At 44.3% G+C, this 22,171-nt stretch overlaps 1 protein-coding gene across 2 annotated transcripts in view; it reads right to left on the bottom strand.

Moving 5' to 3' along the window:
- krt222 (keratin 222) overlaps positions 1-21,053 on the bottom strand; it is a 37,079-nt gene extending 16,026 nt beyond the window's left edge. Inside the window, exons 1-4 of one of the 2 annotated variants that reach the window (XM_004918694.4) lie at positions 20,914-21,053; positions 6,355-6,628; positions 3,823-3,905; positions 802-958 (exon numbers count right to left, since the gene is read on the bottom strand). In XM_004918694.4, the coding sequence (XP_004918751.1) occupies positions 802-958; positions 3,823-3,905; positions 6,355-6,591 (477 nt within the window). In that variant the 5' untranslated portion in view covers positions 6,592-6,628; positions 20,914-21,053. Of the gene's footprint in view, positions 1-801; positions 959-3,822; positions 3,906-6,354; positions 6,629-9,255; positions 9,330-20,913 lie in introns of those variants that run through there. The other variant, XM_031894712.1, reaches the window with a different exon arrangement.
- Positions 21,054-22,171: the final 1,118 nt, after the last annotated feature.

The raw sequence follows: 22,171 nt of genomic DNA, 5'->3' as shown, positions 1-22,171 counted from the left end.
GGGGGCGCCCGAGGCTGCCCCCATTCTGCGCAAAAGAGAGGTCCCCATTACTCCGTATGGGAGCAGAATTTAAAAATTTTGCTGCGGCGGGGCAGCATGCCACCCCTAAGATTGTGCCGGCCTAGGCCCGGGCCTTTCTGGCCTTGTCACAAATCTGGGCCTGCTCATGAGCGTCTGTTTCTGTGTTCAGGGTCGGACTGGGGGGTTTAAGCCTGCAGGTGCCCCCGCAAGCCGTGTCCCCCCTAGGGCCCCCTCTGAACCCCCTAACCCCCCACAGGGTCCCCCGCTGAGCTTCCCTAACCTCCCGTAGGGGCCCCCAGCCAAAGACCTCCCTTGAGCGTGCCTAACCTTAACGCGTTAGGTCACATCAGCCAATGAATGGACAGAGTTCTGCCTTTTGCTCCCACACTACTTCCTGTTACAGTTAGAGCTGCATTACTTCCTGTCAGCTGATCTCTGAGGGAGCACACAGCCCAGCACAAAATGGCGGCTCAAGGGAAAAGATGTAAAAGGGCAATATTTACTGATATATATATTCCAGTTTGGTAAGATTCTTTAATAAGCCACTTAATATCATATAAACTATCTATTGATTAAGTGTTCATTCTGGGGGTATAGTTTTCCTTTAATGACAACTACAACAGCCTGGCAGGTTCCTCTGCGGTTACAGCAAGAAATGTATGTCTGAATGACCCTCTGGATATAAAGAAGACGAGCATTGGTTTATAGTGCTTTGGTACTGCAGCCAATTGCTTCCTGTGCATTTCAAATGGAAGAAAACAAAGAAATAACTGAACCTACTTCTTGGTGACTCAGCTGTAAGTCTCTCAGTTCAGCCATCTTGTCCTTTATTGCCAGTTCTACGTCTCCCACGGAAAGGTTGATTTCCACAAACACCGACTCCACAAGTTTCTTTTTGTATAAAATGTCTTTGTGCTCATATTGCTCATGATAGCGCCTGAAAAAGTGTATGTATTATAATTATTAGTTATATATCCGTATGTTTAGGCAGAAGATTCCAGTGGGAGGAGGCTGTATGTGCCAAAAAGCAGAATAAAAAGGTTGCAATTTTTTTTTTCCGGGAATGTATTTATTTATTTAAACCTGGGCAATCTAGTCATTATGGTTCACCCAATTTGAACTCATAGGTATAGAGTAGGGTTACCAGTATTTGACTTGCCCAGCTTGAAAATCACCAGCTATGGCCGGGGCTGGAATTACACATTTACCAACAATGTAACTGCCAATAAATTTGTAAAACTCTTCCTTCTCTGACTCTCTCCTTAGATGAATTACCCCTTATAAGGCCAGACCTGCCTATACAACATTCATTTGCCTGCCTCCCCCACACCCATTCCCTGCCCCCACACCCTTATCTCTCTATTTTCCTTGAAATAAAATATACATAAAGGTATGGGATTCCTTATCCGGAAACCTGTTATCCAGAAAGTTCCGAATTACGGAAAGGCCATCTCCCATAGACCCCATTATAAACAAATAATTCTAATTTTTGAAAATGATTTCCTTTTTCTCTGTAATAAGAAAACAGTACCTGTACTTGATCCCAACTAAGATATAATTACCCCTTATTGGGGGCAGAACAGCCCTATTGGGTTTATTTAATGGTTAAATGATTCCCTTTTCTCTGTAATAATAAAACAGTACCTGTACTTGATCCCAACTAAGATATAATTACCCCTTATTGGGGCAGAACAGCCCTATTGGGTTTATTTCATGGTTAAATGATTCCCTTTTCTCTGTAATAATAAAACAGTACCTGTACTTGATCCCAACTAAGATATAATTACCCCTTATTGGGGCAGAAGAGCCCTATTGGGTTTATTTAATGGTTAAATGATTCCCTTTTCTCTGTAATAATAAAACAGTACCTGTACTTGATCCCAACTAAGATATAATTACCCCTTATCGGGGCAGAACAGCCCTATTGGGTTTATTTCATGGTTAAATGATTCCCTTTTCTCTGTAATAATAAAACAGTACCTGTACTTGATCCCAACTAAGATATAATTACCCCTTATTGGGGCAGAAGAGCCCTATTGGGTTTATTTAATGGTTAAATGATTCCCTTTTCTCTGTAATAATAAAACAGTACCTGTACTTGATCCCAACTAAGATATAATTACCCCTTATTGGGGGCAGAACAGCCCTATTGGGTTTATTTCATGGTTAAATGATTCCCTTTTCTCTGTAATAATAAAACAGTACCTGTACTTGATCCCAACTAAGATATAATTACCCCTTATTGGGGGCAGAACAGCCCTATTGGGTTTATTTCATGGTTAAATGATTCCCTTTTCTCTGTAATAATAAAACAGTACCCGTACTTGATCCCAACTAAGATATAATTACCCCTTATTGGGGGCAGAACAGCCCTATTGGGTTTATTTCATGGTTAAATGATTCCCTTTTCTCTGTAATAATAAAACAGTACCTGTACTTGATCCCAACTAAGATATAATTACCCCTTATTGGGGGCAGAACAGCCCTATTGGTTTATTTCATGGTTAAATGATTCCCTTTTCTCTGTAATAATAAAACAGTACCCGTACTTGATCCCAACTAAGATATAATTACCCCTTATTGGGGGCAGAACAGCCCTATTGGGTTTATTTAATGGTTAAATGATTCCCTTTTCTCTGTAATAATAAAACAGTACCTGTACTTGATCCCAACTAAGATATAATTACCCCTTATTGGGGGCAGAACAGCCCTATTGGGTTTATTTCATGGTTAAATGATTCTCTTTTCTCTGTAATAATAAACAGTACCTGTACTTGATCCCAACTAAGATATAATTACCCCTTATTGGGGGCAGAACAGCCCTATTGGGTTTATTTCATGGTTAAATGATTCCCTTTTCTCTGTAATAATAAACAGTACCCGTACTTGATCCCAACTAAGATATAATTACCCCTTATTGGGGGCAGAACAGCCCTATTGGGTTTATTTCATGGTTAAATGATTCCCTTTTCTCTGTAATAATAAAACAGTACCTGTACTTGATCCCAACTAAGATATAATTACCCCTTATTGGGGGCAGAACAGCCCTATTGGGTTAATTTAATGGTTAAATGATTCCCTTTTCTCTGTAATAATAAAACAGTACCTGTACTTGATCCCAACTAAGATATAATTACCCCTTATTGGGGCAGAACTGCCCTATTGGGTTTATTTCATGGTTAAATGATTCCCTTTTCTCTGTAATAATAAAACAGTACCTGTACTTGATCCCAACTAAGATATAATTACCCCTTATTGGGGGCAGAACAGCCCTATTGGGTTTATTTCATGGTTAAATGATTCCCTTTTCTCTGTAATAATAAAACAGTACCTGTACTTGATCCCAACTAAGATATAATTACCCCTTATTGGGGCAGAACAGCCCTATTGGGTTTATTTCATGGTTAAATGATTCCCTTTTCTCTGTAATAATAAAACAGTACCTGTACTTGATCCCAATTAAGATATAATTACCCCTTATTGGGGCAGAACAGCCCTATTGGGTTTATTTCATGGTTAAATGATTCCCTTTTCTCTGTAATAATAAAACAGTACCTGTACTTGATCCCAACTAAGATATAATTACCCCTTATTGGGGGCAGAACAATCCTGTTGGGTTTATTCAATTGTTAAATGATTTTTAGCAGACTTCAGTTATGGAGAAATTACAGAAAAATCCCTTATCCGGAAAACCCCAGGTCCCGAGCATATTGGATAACAGGTCCCATAACTGTATTAAGTATACGTAGGCCTATAAAATGCTTGACACATTGGCAAAGCGAAAAAAAGACAAAAGCCGACCTTTCCTTAAGTAGCGTGAGGTCCATGAGGTTATTGTCGATGTCTAGAGAGATCGTAGCATTTTGCATAATGGTGTCTCTAATCTGCAGAGGAAAAACAATGGTGTCGTGATTGAAGGGAAAGCAAAGCCAAAAACGATGCAATATATCAGAGTCAGGCGCTAATAGCCGGCATTGATGTGCCAGGTATGATTCATGATCTTTATAGCTTTCTGGCACCCAAGGAAAGGATTACAAATAATTATCCGAGTACTAATAACAGACAGGGAGCTGTTTAACAACTTTATTAGGAAATCAATTTGTTAGTAGCGACGGATACAGTTCAAGGCCAACTTCTACCTCAGAGCCAATTGAGGACGAGCAGGTAGCAGACTGTGTTAAGATGGGGGTTGCTTCTTACTTATGGGGCTTTATCTAGGGGTTTGTTCTGTTGCTTGCTTGTGTTTAAATGATGCTCCAACTATTCCCAACAAACTCTGTATATAGCCTTAACGTCAGCAACATCAGCTTGCTTGCAGGGGTAATATGGGCCACTGCTTCACTGTTTTTATGGGGTAATTTTTATTTCTAAATTACACAGTTACACAGCAAATAATTCCCTCTGCCATTTAACATTTTAATCTTGAACCAACAAATGTATTTGTAGCTGTAATATTGGTGTGTAGGCGCCATCTCAGTGCCTTGTGCCTGAGTCTGAGCTTTCAGCCAGCGCTACACATTAGAACTGCTTTCAGCTAACCTATTGTTTCTCCTACTCCCATGTAACTGGAGGAGTCCCAAGCCGGACTTGGATTTCTTACTATTGAGTGCTATTCTGATACCTACTGGGAGCTGCTATCTTGCTCCCTTCCCATTGTTCTGCTGATTGGCTGCTGGGGGTGAGGGGGGGGATATCACTCCAACTTGCAGCGCAGCAGTAAAGTGTGCCTGAGTCTGAGCTTTCAGAAGGAGCCAGCGCTACCCATTAGAACTGCTTTCAGCTAACCTATTGTTTCTCCTACTCCCATGTAACTGGAGGAGTCCCAAGCCGGACTTGGATTTCTTACTATTGAGTGCTATTCTGATACCTACTGGGAGCTGCTATCTTGCTCCCTTCCCATTGTTCTGCTGATCGGCTGCTGGGGGTGAGGGGGGGGATATCACTCCAACTTGCAGCGCAGCAGTAAAGTGTGACTGAAGTTTATCAGAGCACAGGTCACATGGCTTTGGCACCCTGGGAAATAAAGAATATGGCTAGCCCCATGGGAAACTTCAAAATTAAATATAAAAAAATCTGTCACAATGTGACAAACACCTCTCAGAGAACTTATTCCATAGTGGCAAAATACTCCCAAAACAATGTTTGTTTTATTTGTATTGTATAATTCAGAAATACTGTATATGTGTTGTCTGGAATGTTCAGCTGAGCCCGTGTTCCCTGGAGGAAGAAATAGTTTATGCATACTGTTCCTCGCGAGCCAGAAAGTCCAGTTATAAGGCACCCGCTGCTTGTGGCGGCTGAGAAGGGAGTGGGTGTGCAGGAGGCTTTTGGTTTAAATTCATTTTATGAGCCTACATATTAGTACAGGTATCGGACCCCCTATCTGGAAACCCATTATCCAGAAAGTTCCAAATTACGGAAAGGTCATCTCCCATAGACTCCATTTTAATAAAATAATTCACATTTTTAAAAATGATTCCCTCTTCTCTGTAATAATAAAACAGTACCTGTACTTGATCCCAACTAAGATATAATTACCCCTTATTGGGGCAGAACAGCCCTATTGGGTTTATTTCATGGTTAAATGATTCCCTTTTCTCTGTAATAATAAAACAGTACCTGTACTTGATCCCAACTAAGATATAATTACCCCTTATTGGGGGCAGAACAGCCCTATTGGGTTTATTTCATGGTTAAATGATTCCCTTTTCTCTCTAATAATAAAACAGTACCTGTACTTGATCCCAACTAAGATATAATTACCCCTTATTGGGGCAGAACAGCCCTATTGGGTTTATTTAACGGTTAAATGATTCCCTTTTCTCTGTAATAATAAAACAGTACCTGTACTTGATCCCAACTAAGATATAATTACCCCTTATTGGGGGCAGAACAGCCCTATTGGGTTTATTTCATGGTTAAATGATCCCCTTTTGTCTGTAATAATAAAACAGTACCTGTACTTGATCCCAACTAAGATATAATTACCCCTTATTGGGGCAGAACAGCCCTATTGGGTTTATTTAATGGTTAAATGATTCCCTTTTCTCTGTAATAATAAAACAGTACCTGTACTTGATCCCAACTAAGATATAATTACCCCTTATTGGGGGCAGAACAATCCTATTGGGTTTAATTACTGTTTAAATAATTTTTTTAGCAGACTTAAGGTAAGAGATCCAAATTATGGAAAGACTCCTTATCTGGAAAACCCCAGGTCCCGAGCATTCTGGATAACGGGTCCCATACCTGTACTGCCCAGATACGTCCTGTTTGTGTGGAACACAGAATTATCCCTATTATGCTGCAATGATACAGAACTATGGGACTTACTGACTGTAGGAGGTCGTTGCTCTCTTTCTCCTTTTTCTGCCAGTCATACCCCACGGGGGCAAATTTTTTCACTCGTTCTTCAATCTTCCTTTGCAACATGCGATTTGACTCTTCTAGGTCGTAGCAGTGTTTCATAAAATCAGCCAGTCTCTCATTGAGGTCTCTCATGGTCCCCTTGGGATCGGAGATTGGGAAATCAGGATTCCAACCCAGAGAGTCCCCCATTGTGAAATCCATGTCGGCCTTGGGATCCGCTATCCACAAGACTGGGAACCTGAAAAGGAAAGATTCCCATTTTCACTAGAGATCATTTGTGCTCTATAATATACGCACATTGTTCTAATAGAGAGGGTACGGTACTTGCAGAAGGAACACCATGGTCATATGGAACTTCTTCATTGAGAAATGGAAATATAATGCAATATAAATCTCATAAAGGGGACCTTTCACCCAGACCATACTTTTCAAATTAAACATGATACCCATATTCCTTTTTTTTATTAACACATCCATACCCATTAGTAAGGCATTTGAAAATTCCAACTGTCAACCATATATTGCCTGCCCCGCCTCTATGGCTATAGGCGGGGCAGACCATAACTTTAACTTTCCATTCAGCACTTCCTAGATGTCACTGCAATACTTACTTCCCACCCTCCCTCCTCGCCATCTAGCCCAGGGGTGGGCAAACTACGGCCCGCTGGCCTTTTTAATCTGGCCCCCCAACACGGGCCCCTTAAAAGAAATATGGGCCCTGATTGGTTGCACCCCGTGCATGAGCTTGACGTCAGTGTGCATGGGGTGCAACCATATAAAAGGTTGCCGGGTGGACAGAAGTCAGAGGATGCCATAGGGAGCGAAGGAGCCGCAGGTCGCTGCAGATCCCTGGGGGGGTGATGGAGGATGCTGGGGGATAGCTGCAGGAAGCTGGGGCGGAGCTGGAGGATGTTGGGGAGAATGCTGCGGTGGGGAGCTGCAGGATGCTGGGGAGTGGAGCTGGAGGATGCTGGGGGGGAGCTGAAGGATGCTGGGGGGAGCTGAAGGATGCTGGGGGGAGCTGAAAGATGCTGGGAGGGAGCTGAAGGATGCTGGGGGGGAGCTGGAGGATGTTGGGGAGGATGCTGGGGTGGGGAGCTGCAGGATGTTGGGGAGTAAAGCTGGAGGATGCTGGGGGGGGAGGGGACTGAAAGGCCCACCCCTGATCTAGCCAGTACATAGGCACAGCATTTGGTCCTCCATTCTATCAAATAAACCAGATTCTGGGATGATACAAAGCTTGCCTTTATAACAGTGTCTACAAAATGGCAGCTCCCTGCTTGCTGTGATTGAGTAATTTCAAGATTGAAGAATCAGGATTTATATTATTTATATAGTGTAAGTGAAGTTTATTATGCTTGACAAGGACAATAGAAATGCATTTAGGATTATTTCTTAGGGCAACAAGTCCCCCTTTAACTAAACTAGCAGGGCAGAGGGGACCAAGGAGGAACTAATAAGTAAAGGAGAAAGAAGTCAAAGGGATTCTGGGAAGAAATTCCTTAAGGCTCTTAGAAAAATCCCATTTACATGGGTTTATCCTATAGGCTACAGCTCACCCACTGGGTTTTTAAAGCAGAAGGCAGGATAATAGCTGATCAGATTCCCAACTACAGACCGGTTTCGCCTTTCTTGGGGCTCATCAGTGTAGCACAGGGTTTTCTGATCAGCTTAGGGAGAGTCAGGAGTTGGGATACACACACACAAGCTAAAAGGGTTGAGGAGACCGCCTCATATGTATGCAAATAAGTCAAAGGGATTCTGGGAACAAATTCCTTAAGGCTCCCCATTTTCATGGGTTAATCCTATAGGCTAAAGCTCACCCACTGGGTTTTTAAAGCAGAAGGCAGGATAATAGCTGATCAGATTCCCAACTACAGACCAGTTTTGCCGTAGTGCAGGGATTTCTGATCAGCTTAGGGAGAGCCAGGAGTGAGGATACACAAACAAGCTAAAAGGGTTGAGGAGACCGCCTCATACGTATGCAAATAAGTCAAAGGGATTCTGGGAACAAATTCCATATGGCTCCCCATTTACATGGGTTTATCCTATAGGCTAAAGCTCACCCACTGGGTTTTTAAAGCAGAAGGCAGGATAATAGCTGATCAGATTCCCAACTACAGACCAGTTTCACCGTTGTGCAGGGTTTTCTAATCAGCTTAGGGAGAGCCAGGAGTGAGGATACACAAACAAGCTAAAAGGGTTGAGGAGACCGCCTCATACACATGCAAATATGTCAAAGGGATTCTGGGAACAAATTCCTTATGGCTCCCCATTTACGTGGGTTAATCCTATAGGCTAAAGCTCACCCACTGGGTTTTTAAAGCAGAAGGCAGGATAATAGCTGATCAGATTCCCAACTACAGACCAGTTTCACCGTTGTGCAGGGTTTTCTAATCAGCTTAGGGAGAGCCAGGAGTGAGGATACACAAACAAGCTAAAAGGGTTGAGGAGACCGCCTCATACACATGCAAATATGTCAAAGGGATTCTGGGAACAAATTCCTTATGTCTCCCCATTTACATGGGTTAATCCTATAGGCCAAGGCTCATCCACTGGGTTTTTAAAGCAGAAGGCAGGATAATCACTGATCAGATTCCCAACTACAGACCAGTTTCACCATTGTGCAGGGTTTTCTAATCAGCTTAGGGAGAGCCAGGAGTGAGGATACACAAACAAGCTAAAAGGGTTGAGGAGACCGCCTCATACACATGCAAATATGTCAAAGGGATTCTGGGAACAAATTCCTTATGGCTCCCCATTTACATGGGTTAATCCTATAGGCTAAAGCTCACCCACTGGGAGAAGTAGAGAGAGGGAGGGAGAAAGCATGGAACAGGGGAATAAAATATACAGAACTCGTACCTACTACTTCCTGGAGCCGACCGGGCCTCAGCAACCCAGACCCAATGCTATTGTTATTCCCAGGACGCCAGTTTAGCATGCCTGTGAGTTTGCGGCTAATGAGCGAGCTACTGATTAAACACAGCCAGGAGGCAACCGAGGGTGGGGCAGGGAGTTTCCATGTAACCCTTTTACCTTCTTGGCATGGAAGCTGAACTAACCCAAAGCGTCGCAGTGTAACGTAAGCCTCATGCCTTGGGACTATTGCAAAACTATTTAAGGGAAAAGCACTCAAACATAAAAAAAACGGTTTAAACGTTAACTCGTTTTGCCGGGTTTGTCATTAATGAGATTGTTTTAATTGTTGATAGTCATTGTCTGTCAAAGGGGGGGCGTTAAACCTTCCATAACAGCAATGTCTAGGAGCTGTAGTCCAGAAATGTAATAAATGGCTTCTTAAAGGGGACCCGTCACCCTAAAAGATAATTCCAAATCCTTTTCTATCATGTTAGTGGAGCAAAAGAAACTTTACTTGCACCGTATAAACGATTTCGTTTTTTTTCCCTTCAGTCTTGGAATTTACTGTTACAGTTAGCAGGCCGGCGCCATTTTGTGGGCACTGTTATTAAGGGAAGCTGTGTATCCCCCCGAAATCTTATGCATTTGCCATCTAGGTGATATCTAGGAAGTGCTGAATGGAAAGTGAAAGTAATTGTAGTTAAAAATCTGAGCTGTCAATCATATATTGCCTGCCCCGCCTCTATGCCTGCGGCATAGAGGCGGGGCAGGCAATATATGATTGACAGCTCAGATTTTTAAATACATTTATAACAGGTATGTTAGTCCAGGGCAGCACCTCTGGGCATCATGAATTTTAGGGTTATTCTATAACAACAATTTTTGGGGCAGTTGGGGCCCACCAATGACATTTAACCTAGGCCCTACAGGTACCTTTTAATTCTAGATGCTCAGGGTCGGACTGGGCCGTCGGGAAAATACCCGGTGGGCCCCAGCGGACCCGACCCGACCCTGTTGCTGCTTCCGCTGGCCTCAGATGTCCTCCCCTGACCTGATTCACATATGGGTTCAGGGGAGGATGTCGGACAGGGGCCCCTGCGGGGGGTGGGTTTAGGGGTGCGCGGCGGGGGACACGGCCGGAGGAGGCTCCTTGGACGCAACCCTGTAGATCAGCGGGCCCCAAACTACAGCCTGCGGGCTGGATCCGGCCCCCCAGAGGAATTTACCCGCCCCCCCGCAGCGTTCTCCCAACTGGCATTGAAAAGAGAGGACTCAGGGGGGTAATGTTTCAAGTTTATTGTCATATGTGAACAGTCTGGTTTGATGGAGAGGGTGGTGGTGGTGGGCGGGATATGAAAGAGGATGTGGGCTAATTCACCAGCACCACCCCCGGCGGCGGCGGGGGGGGGGTTCTGGGGGTCTGGCCCCCCAACAGTCTAAGGGGCCCTTGATCCGGCCCCTTGGGTCAGAAGTTTGAGGACCCCTGCTCCAATGAGAACCTGCTCTGTTTACAGTCACTTCCCTCCCTGTTTTGTTCCCATAAATATCCCAGGGAAATAAATCATTTTCATAGCACCGAACACCACAAACACCACTATATCTGCCCCCCTGATGTTTGATTAAATGCCCCGTCGGCTCAGCATCATTGCACTCTGTCGCCTCTATCTTAGATAACAAAATGCGCTGGTAAATAGGATTCAGGTTGGAGAAAATCTCAACTGGCCTGAGGCACGGAATCCCTCAGCAGCTATGGGCAATGGGATCCAATCAATAGAAAATATCAATATTGGTCAAATCCCCTTTCCAGGAAGTGCAATGACATTTTCCAAGAAGACTCTTTCATTAACCTATACAATTTATAACAAATCACTTTGGTCCATTGGATGTATTGTTGCAGTAATAAGTTACACTGGCTGTTCCAATCAGATTGCAATTGATTGTTCGGAAACAATGGTAAATCTGCCGCTGTGTTATAGAAAGACTCCTGTAGATTGTAAGCTCTTTTGGGCAGGGCTCTCTTCACCTCTTGTATCGGTTACTGATTGCTTTATATGTTACTCTGTATGTCCAATGTATGTAACCCACTTATTGTACAGCGCTGCGGGATATGTTAGCGCTTTATAAATAAATGTTAATAATAATATATGCGCTAGTGATGTATGGTACCCACTGCATGAACCTGTAACAAGTACCTTTCCGCTGTGCAGCCATGTAACAGGTCGGGACTGAGATTCAAACTAGGCCCTGGCAGTAAAAGAGGCCCAAACAGCCCCCCCAGCCCAATAAATAGTGACTGTCTGTGGCACCTTACAGCCCCCCTGGCATTCCCAGTACCCAGAGGCACAAACAGCCCCCCCCCAGCCCAATAAATAGTGACTGTCTGTGGCACCTTACAAGCCCCCCTGGCATTCCCAGTACCCAGAGGCACAAACAGCCCCCCCCCCAGCCCAATAAATAGTGACTGTCTGTGGCACCTTACAGCCCCCCTGGCATTCCCAGTACCCAGAGGCACAAACAGCCCCCCAGCCCAATAAATAGTGACTGTCTGTGGCACCTTACAGCCCCCCTGGCATTCCCAGTACCCAGAGGCACAAACAGCCCCCCCAGCCCAATAAATAGTGACTGCCTATGGCACCTTACAGCCCCCCTGGCATTCCCAGTACCCAGAGGCACAAACAGCCCCCCCCAGCCCAATAAATAGTGACTGTCGGTGGCACCTTACAGCCCCCCGGCATTCCCAGTACCCAGAGGCACAAACAGCCCCCCCAGCCCAATAAATAGTGACTGTCTGTGGCACCTTACAGCCCCCCTGGCATTCCCAGTACCCAGAGGCACAAACAGCCCCCCAGCCCAATAAATAGTGACTGTCTGTGGCACCTTACAGCCCCCTGGCATTCCCAGTACCCAGAGGCACAAACAGCTCCCCCCCAGCCCAATAAATAGTGACTGTCTGTGGCACCTTACAGCCCCCCTGGCATTCCCAGTACCCCAGAGGCACAAACAGCCCCCCCAGCCCAATAAATAGTGACTGTCTGTGGCACCTTACAGCCCCCCTGGCATTCCCAGTACCCAGAGGCACAAACAGCCCCCCCAGCCCAATAAATAGTGACTGTCTGTGGCACCTTACAGCAGCCCCTCTGGCATTCCCAGTACCCAGAGGCACAAACAGCCCCCCCCAGCCCAATAAATAGTGACTGTCTGTGGCACCTTACAGCCCCCCTGGCATTTGCCAGAACCCACAGATTGCCAGTCAGGTCCTGCCATGTAGCCACCATATTTAGCAAAAATATTTACGTCAGTGTAATTGGGGTTGCTTTCCTTTGCAAGAACTTTCACATTTTGCTTCAGATATTTGTAGGAAAAACCCCTGTAATTAATACCATCTAAAACCTTTCTAGAGCAATTGCGATCAGGCAACCATTTTTCATTGATTTTAGCGGGAATGATTTTAGCAAATGAATATTCTCTACATTCTCAGGGCTGTATTTATATATAGGCACTCGAGGACCTGTACCTAGGGATGCATCTTTGGGGGGGAGGGCGGCCCTTGGGTGCCTATATAATAATAAAATAAAAAACCTTCCCAAACTTCTTGAAATATGATGACTGAAGGGGTACAGGGCAACCTTAGGCAGAACTGGCAAACCCTCACTAGTTTTTTGGAGTTACCCGCGCTCCCCCCCCCCCCCCCATCTCCCATTGGCCAATAGCATTCTCCTGATATTTTGCAATCTCGCAAGTGGTGACGACATTAGAAGCATTTGCAGATAGCAATTTTTCATTGTCAATGGGGCATTTCCGCATGTGTGTGACATCACTTCCTCCTTTAGCCATGTGCAGAGGAAGTGACATCACACGCAGGTGTGGTCTGGTGACTAATTGCTATGCACAAAGTATAGAAATGGATACAACTGGGCATGGTTTTTTTTATCCCACAATTCCAATGCAATAGCAGGGGCGTAACTACAGAGGAAGCAGACCCTGCGGTTGCAGGTGGGCCCAGGAGCAAAAGGGGCACAGTAACGCCATAATTAATGAATTCATTTCAACATATAGGCCAACTTCCTAATGTTTTGGGGCCCTAAATTGAATTTGCTTGGGGCCCAGTGACAAGTAGTTACACCACGGTAGAATGGTGATATCACTCCAAGCTTTCAGCTAACCTATTGTTTCTCCTACTCCCATGTAACTGGAGGAGTCCCAAGCCGGACTTGGATTTCTTACTATTGAGTGCTATTCTGATACCTACTGGGAGCTGCTATCTTGCTCCCTTCCCATTGTTCTGCTGATCGGCTGCTGGGGGGGAGGGAGGGGGGGATATCACTCCAACTTGCAGCGCAGCAGTAAAGTGTGCCTGAGTCAGAGCTTTCAGAAGAAGCTAGCGCTACACATTAGAACTGCTTTCAGCTAACCTATTGTTTCTCCTACTCCCATGTAACTGGAGGAGTCCCAAGCCGGACTTGGGTTTCTTACTATTGAGTGCTATTCTGATACCTACTGGGAGCTGCTATCTTGCTCCCTTCCCATTGTTTTGCTGATCGGCTGCTGGGGGTGAGGGGGGGGGGATATCACTCCAACTTGCAGCGCAGCAGTAAAGTGTGAGTGAAGTTTATCAGAGCACAGGTCACATGGCTGTGGCACCCTGGGAAATGAAGAATATGGCTAGCCCCATGAGAAAAACAGATTACAATGCAGGATTCTGCTGGAGAAGCTCTATTAACTGATGGGGTTTGAAAAAAAACTTTGCAATTGGTTTTCCATGTTTATTTTTTTATAGTTTTTTTAATTATTTGTCTTTCTCTTCTACAACTTTCCAGCTGCACCCCCATTTGTGACATCAGAGATGGGGCAGTTCGGGGGCAGGTCTATAAATAGATATGCGCCCGCGGATCAGAACAGGGGTGGATTTAGAAGGGTTGGGTGCGGGCCGACTGGCACATCACTAGTCTCTGACCCAAAAAACTATTGCTTTGTTTGCTTACTTGCTTATTGTTATTTTGTATTCTTTATCTTTCTATTCAGTCTACTCATATTCCTGTGTTTTGTTCCAACCACTGTCAAGTTGCTAAGGTAAAAAAGAGCCTAGCAACCAGGTACCTGCTAAAATTCCAACTGGAAAGCTGAACAAAAAGCTAAATAACTAAACAAAAAAAACCAACACAAAGTAGAAAATGAAAACCGTCTTAGAATATCAATGTCTATGTCATGCTAAAAGTTAATTAAAGGTGAAGAACCCCTTTAAAGAATGATTCCGCCACAGAAAATCCAGCTTTTTATTTACGACACTCACTGGGGCTCATTTATAAACACTGGGCAAATTTGCACTCATGGCAACCAATCAAATGTTTGCTTTCATTGCCAACCCGGAGCTGGTTGACAAAAGCCAATTGCTGTTAGGTTGCTATGGGTTACTGCCCCTCTGCAAATTTGCCCATTATTTCAAAATAATAATAATCTCGCTAGTATATAAACATGTCTGCACATACTCTTTTGCATCATTTTTTTGTTTTTGAAGCATCAGAATGTTTGTCACACAACACGGAATGACAAAAATGCAGAGCATTGTGACCTAACAACACAAATATGAAATTGTTACGGGACTAGTTACTCAATCAGGATTCAGCCTGTGTGTCGGCACAGGGTCGGGGAATGCTTACAGCATAATCACACACCTATGTAATTAATTTATTAGCTACACAAACAGAGCAAGTGATGCATCCATCTGCAAAATAGTTCCTATGGAAAAAGTCTTGCTCTGCTTTGCTGCAAGCAGTGGTTTTCTGCTTACCTTGGCAATCACACAATGAAAAATATGGTGATGTGTTATGGAGTGTAGTACGAGGAAGCCCCTAGTCTGCTAAAACCACCCTTTTAGGTGCAGTAGGAGGGCCCTGGCAACCCCCAGTTCTCATCGATGCCCTTTTGGGGCCCCGGACTTTCTGCTGTGTAGTAGATAGGGATCCTACACACAGCCAAGGCTGATACAGAGAATGTGGTTCAAAGGGATCAGGCAGAAGCAACGTCAGAGTCAGGGAAGAGCCGAGGGCAGGCAGCGAAGATTTATAGTCGAAAAACCAGACAAGGAGTCAAAACCAATAGAAACAACAATGGCAAAGGGTCTGGAAACACAGAGCCAGCTTGGGCAATGAAAACAAACAAGGCAGCGCTATTTATCCTTGAATTTGGGGGGTGATGTGTTATGGAGTGTAGTATGAGGAAGCCCCTAGTCTGCTAAAACCACCCTTTTAGGTATAGTAGGAGGGCCCTGGCAACCCCCAGTTCTCATCAACGCCCTTTTGGGGCCCCGGAGAAGATAGGGATCCTACACACAGCCAAGGCTGATACGGAGAATGGGGTACAAAGGGGTCAGGCAGAAGCAATATCAGAGTCAGGGAAGAGCCGAGGGCAGGCAGCAAAGATTCGTAGTCAGAAAACAAGACAAGGAGTCAAAACCAATAGAACCAACAACGGCAAAGAGTCTGGAAACACAGAACCAGCTTGGTAAATAAAAACAAACAAGGCAGCACTATTTATCCTTGAATTTGGTGCCAAAGTAATGTTTTTTGGGGGGGTGATGTGTTACGGACTGTAGTATGAGGAAGCCCCTAGTCTGCTAAAACCACCCTTTTAGGTATAGTAGGAGGGCCCTGGCAACCCCGGTTCTCATCAACGCCCTTTTGGGGCCCCGGACTTTCTGCTGCGGAGAAGATAGGGATCCTACACACAGCCAAGGCTGATACGGAGAATGGGGTACAAAGGGGTCAGGCAGAAGCAATATCAGAGTCAGGGAAGAGCCGAGGGCAGGCAGCGAAGATTCGTAGTCAGAAAACAAGACAAGGAGTCAAAACCAATAGAACCAACAACGGCAAAGGGTCTGGAAACACAGAGCCAGCTTGGGCAATGAAAACAAACAAGGCAGCGCTATTTGTCCTTGAATTTGGTGGGTTTTTTGGGGGGGGTGATGTGTTACGGACTGTAGTATGAGGAAGCCCCTAGTCTGCTAAAGCCACCCTTTTAGGTGCAGTAGGAGGGCCCTGGCAACATTGGTCCTCAACTAAACTAAAGAAGGTAAGCCCAGAAACACCTGTCCAAAGGTTTTATTGTTTCCTCCCGGTACCCTCAGGTTCTTCTGTCAAAACAGGCCAGTTGTAGCCCCAACTTCTTTAATAGGTTGATACCTTTGAGGTCCACCATTTGACCAGGACCTCTAGTAACCAATAAAAAAGTTACTTATCTATGAAAACAATGATAGTCACCCTCCTATAGTTCCAGGAGTATTCAAACCAGCAAATCAGCATGCAGCACACCTCTTACCCTGAGGCTGGACACCCTTCTCTAAGGTTTTGGACCCACCTGAGGGGACATCTTCACATATATATACCACCTCAAACCAAATTTGTATTCATGATTCCTCAATATGAAAAAGAATGGGGGAAATGAGATTCATATAAAAAGGAAATCCCTGCTATCCAAGAGTAACATTAATGTGTATTGCACATATGTAAAAGAAAAACGTCCAGATGATCCCCAAGCCTTTTGGGATAATGTTAAATGGTCAGACCTGTTATCCAGAATGCTCAGGACCTGGGGTTTTCCAGATAAGAGGTCTTCAATCACCATATCTCCAGTACGGATTAATTATATCCTTTTCGGGATCAAGTACACAGTACTGCTTTATTGATGCAGAGAATGATTTTAAAAAATTAGAATTATTTGCTTAAAATGGAGTCTATGGGAGATGGCCTTCCATCTTCGATCAGATAATTCAGAGCTTTCTGGATAATGGGTTTCTGGATAATGGATCACATAACTGTACTATACCACAGTCAAATGTAGTAGTAGTAGTTTGATGGTGCTGGGATGCTTTGCTGCCTCAGGACCAGGACAACTTGCCATGAATGGAGGAACCATAAATTCTGTACCATACCAAGAAATCCATAAAGATAATAACCTCTATATAGTAATATCTGCCTGTGAGCTGAAGCATTAGTGTATTATACAAAAGGCAATGATGACTTTTAAATGGCTGAGGAGCAATAAAAGTAGAGGTTTGGATTAGCCCTGGTCAGAGTCCTGACTTGAACCATCATAGTGGTTGAGGCAAGGACTGAAATGATCCATTCATGCATGAAAACCTATCAATGTGCCTGAATTACAGTAATTCCACAAAGAAGAATAGGTTCAAATTCCAAGGTTGTGAAAGACTGGTATCGAGTTATAGGAAGAGCTTATGATTAAGGGGGTTACTTATCACATGGCCGATGTGGAAAAGCTCAGAAACCATACACTGTGACAAAGGGTGACGGTAATGCCATATTGGGGGGAATCAGGAAGAGGGCAAATGCTTAGTGGGGTGCAGTTATAGTCAACTATACTATAATTACTATGAGCTTCGCCTAATAAAGATTTATTTTCTATCTTAGATTCCAGAGCCAACCCACTAACCTTCTAGCTCTTGTACTAGTTGTATTGCAATTCCCACAATCTCTCCCACACCATCTCTCCCACAGAACCTTTCAAAGGATTTTGGAGATATTGTTCAGCAAAAGCTACAAGTCAACCTATAGGAGCCTTCTTTTTGCTACTGTATGTGTAAAGGTGGCCATACACGGTATCTGGCTAAAAATTGGGCAGGTGTCAATCAGGCAGGTTTGATTGTCCCATTGGATTGGGTGCCACATCAGCTCATTGATGCAGTCCTTGGTCCAACAGCACCTATGCCCACTGTTGTTATTTGATCAGGAGAAGATCTCGCCAAACGAGCAGATTTCAACGTGTATGGCCACCTTAATGCAACAGCTAGAGAACGCCTGAATGTGTATCATCCCTAAAAATAAAACCTATGCTTTAGCCTTTGTTAAGGTGGCCATACATGGACAGATTTAAGCTGCCAATTTGGGTCCTTTAGACCAATTTGGCAGCTTATTAGCCGGTGTATCGGTACCCCTGACGGGTCTACCCAACCGATATCTGCCTAAAATTGTCCAGATCTCGATTGGGCAGGTTTGATTTTCCATCGGATCGGGGACCACATCGGCTCGTTGATGCGTCCCCTGATCCAACGGTGCCTATGCCCGACATTGTAATTCGATTGAATTAGCCCGATATTACCCACCTTTAGGTGGCCATATTGGGAGAGGATCCGCTCGCTTGGTATCCTCGCCAAACGAGCGAATCTTCCAGTGTATGGCCACCTTTAGGGCTGTGACACACTGGGAGATTAGTCGCACATGACAAATCTTCCTTGTCGCGGGCGACTAATCTTCCCGCAATGCCATCCTATCGGCTAGAAAGTAAATGGCCTTGAGAGGAAACTTCAGCGACTTCGGCAAATTGTTGTGCCACATATGCCATCCCATGGGCGATATACATTCTAGCCGATGGGATGGCATTTCGGGGAGATTAGTTGCCCGCGACAAGAAAGATCTGTTGCGTTGTGACTAATCTCCCCATGTGTCACAGCCCTTACTCCCTAGATTATTTTCAGTTCTGCAGTGTCGGGTAAAAGATCTCCTGTTTATATAAGCGTAGGGGCCTGTTTATCTTCTGGGCTACGAAAGACAAATGGAAAGTATACAGAGACCTTAACATGGCTCTAGCCATGCTGCTTCGCTTGAGTAAGATCATATAATGGTGCTACTAGCCGCTAAGCAGATAATATAATACAAAGTAAATAGTGACTCATTTGTACACCAAACACGTTTCTTTATGAGAGTAGAAGAATCTTGGAAAAAATGGTCAGTATTTCTAAGCAAAGAGCTGCAGGTTTTAGTCATACTAACTGTGCAACTGCTCCCTGCAATAGGATTACCGGGTCCAGGTCGGACTGAGGGGGTGAAGGGCCCACCGGGGCCCGCGCCCATAGCCCGCCCAAATGGACCACGCCCATAGCCTCCCCCCCCACAGGGGACCCCCTAACCCCCCCTCGCAGGGCCCCCCACTCCACGTCCTTCACCCAGCGGGTACATTTAACGCGTCATGGCAGGAGCGGTTCGGGCAAGGGGAGCGCAGCAAGGGTCGGGTCTGGGCCGCCGGGGCCCACTGGGATTTTTCCCGGTGTCCCGGAGGCCCAGTCCTACCCTGCATGATAGAATTAAGCCATACAATGCCTATAATGATCCCTGTGAGGCCCACTGCCCACTGATGCCCACTGGCAGAGCAAGGTGGCTGACTGGGTTGCCCAGGGCACCCAGTTGGCTCAGCCCAAAACTGAACAGACCCAGTGGGCGCAGGGGGGCCTGGGTCTGCTTCCACTGTAGGGTGACCTGAGATTTCAGCTGGAGGGGTCCCAGAAAAAATGTTTTGCAAAGGGGGGCCTGGGCCCCAAAAGTCACGTCACTGCCTTGCATCCTATTCTGTAAAGTAAGTTCAACCGGCACAAAAGAGTACAAGTAGGTGCAAGCACTTTTGTGAATGATGTTTGAACTAGTGCACCTTGCACTACACCTTGTGGTTGTAAAATGAGCCCTACTATAAGCTGTACTGGATCTCTTTCCACACCGCAACTGCGTATTGTCTGTACTTGATATGTTTTAGAGAATGTATACAAGTAGGGCTGTACAATTTCAACCTGAATGTTATTATTAGATTGTTGCATTAAAACGTACAATCGATACGCAAAGTTACTCTTATGACAACTAAAATACAGATTAATAATAACGACAATCGAACAAAAGTTATGTCAGGATATTGTCAGATACACATTCACAGATTTTATCCTTATCCTAACCTGTCTGATCGACATAACATCAATCACCATGGTGCGAAAACTGTTGGGACAATGATATATATGACATATATGCACCAAAGCCATAATTTGGATTTGGCAAACACTAAATCCTCCACATTTGGACACATACCAGACTGAATCTGTACACAAATCTGTATATTCAAATTGTAAAAAATGTTTAAAAATTGCATGAATTGTAAACAAAAAAATGGTCTCGTTCAACTGTGCGGAGCTTTATGGTGAAGACACACGGAGCTACTAGTAGCAGCTACTTGTCACGGCTACTAAAATACACAATGCTGATCATTTACTGATAATTGTCTCTACATGTGTTTTAGCAGAGGCAATTCTCAGTATTGTCTATGGCAGGTTATTTTCTGGAGTTCAGTAGCCTTAAAAAAGTAGCTGCTACTAAGTAGCTCAGTGTGTCTTCACCCTTAAAGTTGTATGATTGCAAGGGTTCCAATTCCGTTCAATACGAGGTCCTTGAAAAATGTTAGGATTGGCTAAATCCCAAACCAAATGCTACATACATGCACATATTAAGGGTGAAGAAACACAGAGCTACTTAGTAGCAGCTACTTTTTCATGGCTGCTAAACTCCAGAAAATCCCCTGCCATAGACAATACTGAGAATTGCCTCTGCTAAACACACGTAGAGACAGTTATCAGTAAATGATCAGCATTGTCTATTTCTGTAGCCGCGACAAGTAGCTGCTACTAGTAGCTCTGTGTGTCTTCACCATTACTGTACGCTCCGAGCAATTCATTGTGATGTTAGTCCGCTGTATAACCACAACAGCAATGAATGACAAAAGGCAATGCTACTGTATGTTTGTGTTTGTGCTGGAATACATAAAGCCCAACCCTTGTCTGCTATTGTTACCCTGAACCTTGATAGAGACAGATAAGGCAGTGACTGCACTACTTACAGATATCCAGGATCCAATGTAAAAGCTGCTTATTATAAAAGGATCCAGGGACGGGATCACTTCCTCTCAGTCGCTGCGGGAGGCAAAGGCATTTGTTGTAAGAGCTGCCACGCTGGACATTATGGAAAGTTTAACCTTCCTGAGAATGCGGCTTATAAATGTGTACACGTAAATAAGAATGCGGCTCATCTGGTTTTCAGCCGGTTCTAAATCCTATTGCTCTTCTTATTTCCTGGGGTATATCAAATTGGAGTATTTCTTGGCCCATCAGCAATAACTGAGTGGAATATTTCCAGTGATTGGTACAGAAATACAGTGAATAATAAACTGTAGCAACGAGAATATTCTGCAGCTTTTTAACTGTAAATATTGTAAATACTGTAAATACTGTAGTGAGCGAGTGAACCTGAGCTTTAATCCTATTAGAAAATCCTAATATATTAGATCTTGTTCATTCTAGCAATTTGGCAGTAACTTACAGTGCACAGTATGGTATGCAGTAATGCCATTACCCATACGGTCATATTAGTAAAAGAAATGTATTTTTTTGACTGATTTCTTTTTTTTTCTGCAATAATTTGATGTACAATTTAGTTGATGATAAAATGAATGTATGAATCCATGTTGGTGGCAAAACAGTCATATATTGTTGAATAATGCATTAAACAGAAGGCAAATTAAATATGGATATACATGTATGGCCTGGGACAGGGTACATGTCTAAACCTGGTCATACCTGCCGCTCAGACAGTCAGAGAAAAGGAAGTGAATAGGAGATGCAGGAAATGAATAGGAGATGCAGGAAGGGAATAGGAGATGCAGGAAGTGGAAAGGAGATGCAGGAAAAAAATATGAGATGCAGGAAGTGAATAGGAGATTCAGGAAGGAAAGAGGAGACGCAGGAAGGAAAGAGGAGATGCAGGAAGTGAATAGGAGATGCAGGAAGGAAAGAGGAGATGCAGGAAGTGAATAGGAGATGCAGGAAGGAAAGAGGAGATGCAGGAAGTGAATAGGAGATGCAGGAAGTGAATAGGATATGCAGGAAGGGAAGAGAAGTTACAGGAAGTGAATAGGAGATGCTGGAAGGAAAAAGGTGATGCAGGAAGGGAGGAGGAGATGCAGGAAGGAAAGAGGAGATGCAGGAAGTTAATAGGAGATGCAGGAAGGAAAGAGGAGATGCAGGAAGTGAATAGGAGATGCAGGAAGGAAAGAGGAGATGCAGGAAGTGAATAGGAGATGCAGGAAGTGGAAAGGAGAT

Source organism: Xenopus tropicalis, chromosome 10 (genome assembly GCF_000004195.4).
Source record: "Xenopus tropicalis strain Nigerian chromosome 10, UCB_Xtro_10.0, whole genome shotgun sequence".
Classification (NCBI taxonomy): Eukaryota; Metazoa; Chordata; class Amphibia; order Anura; family Pipidae; genus Xenopus; species Xenopus tropicalis.
This window is presented reverse-complemented; position numbering and strand designations above follow the sequence as displayed.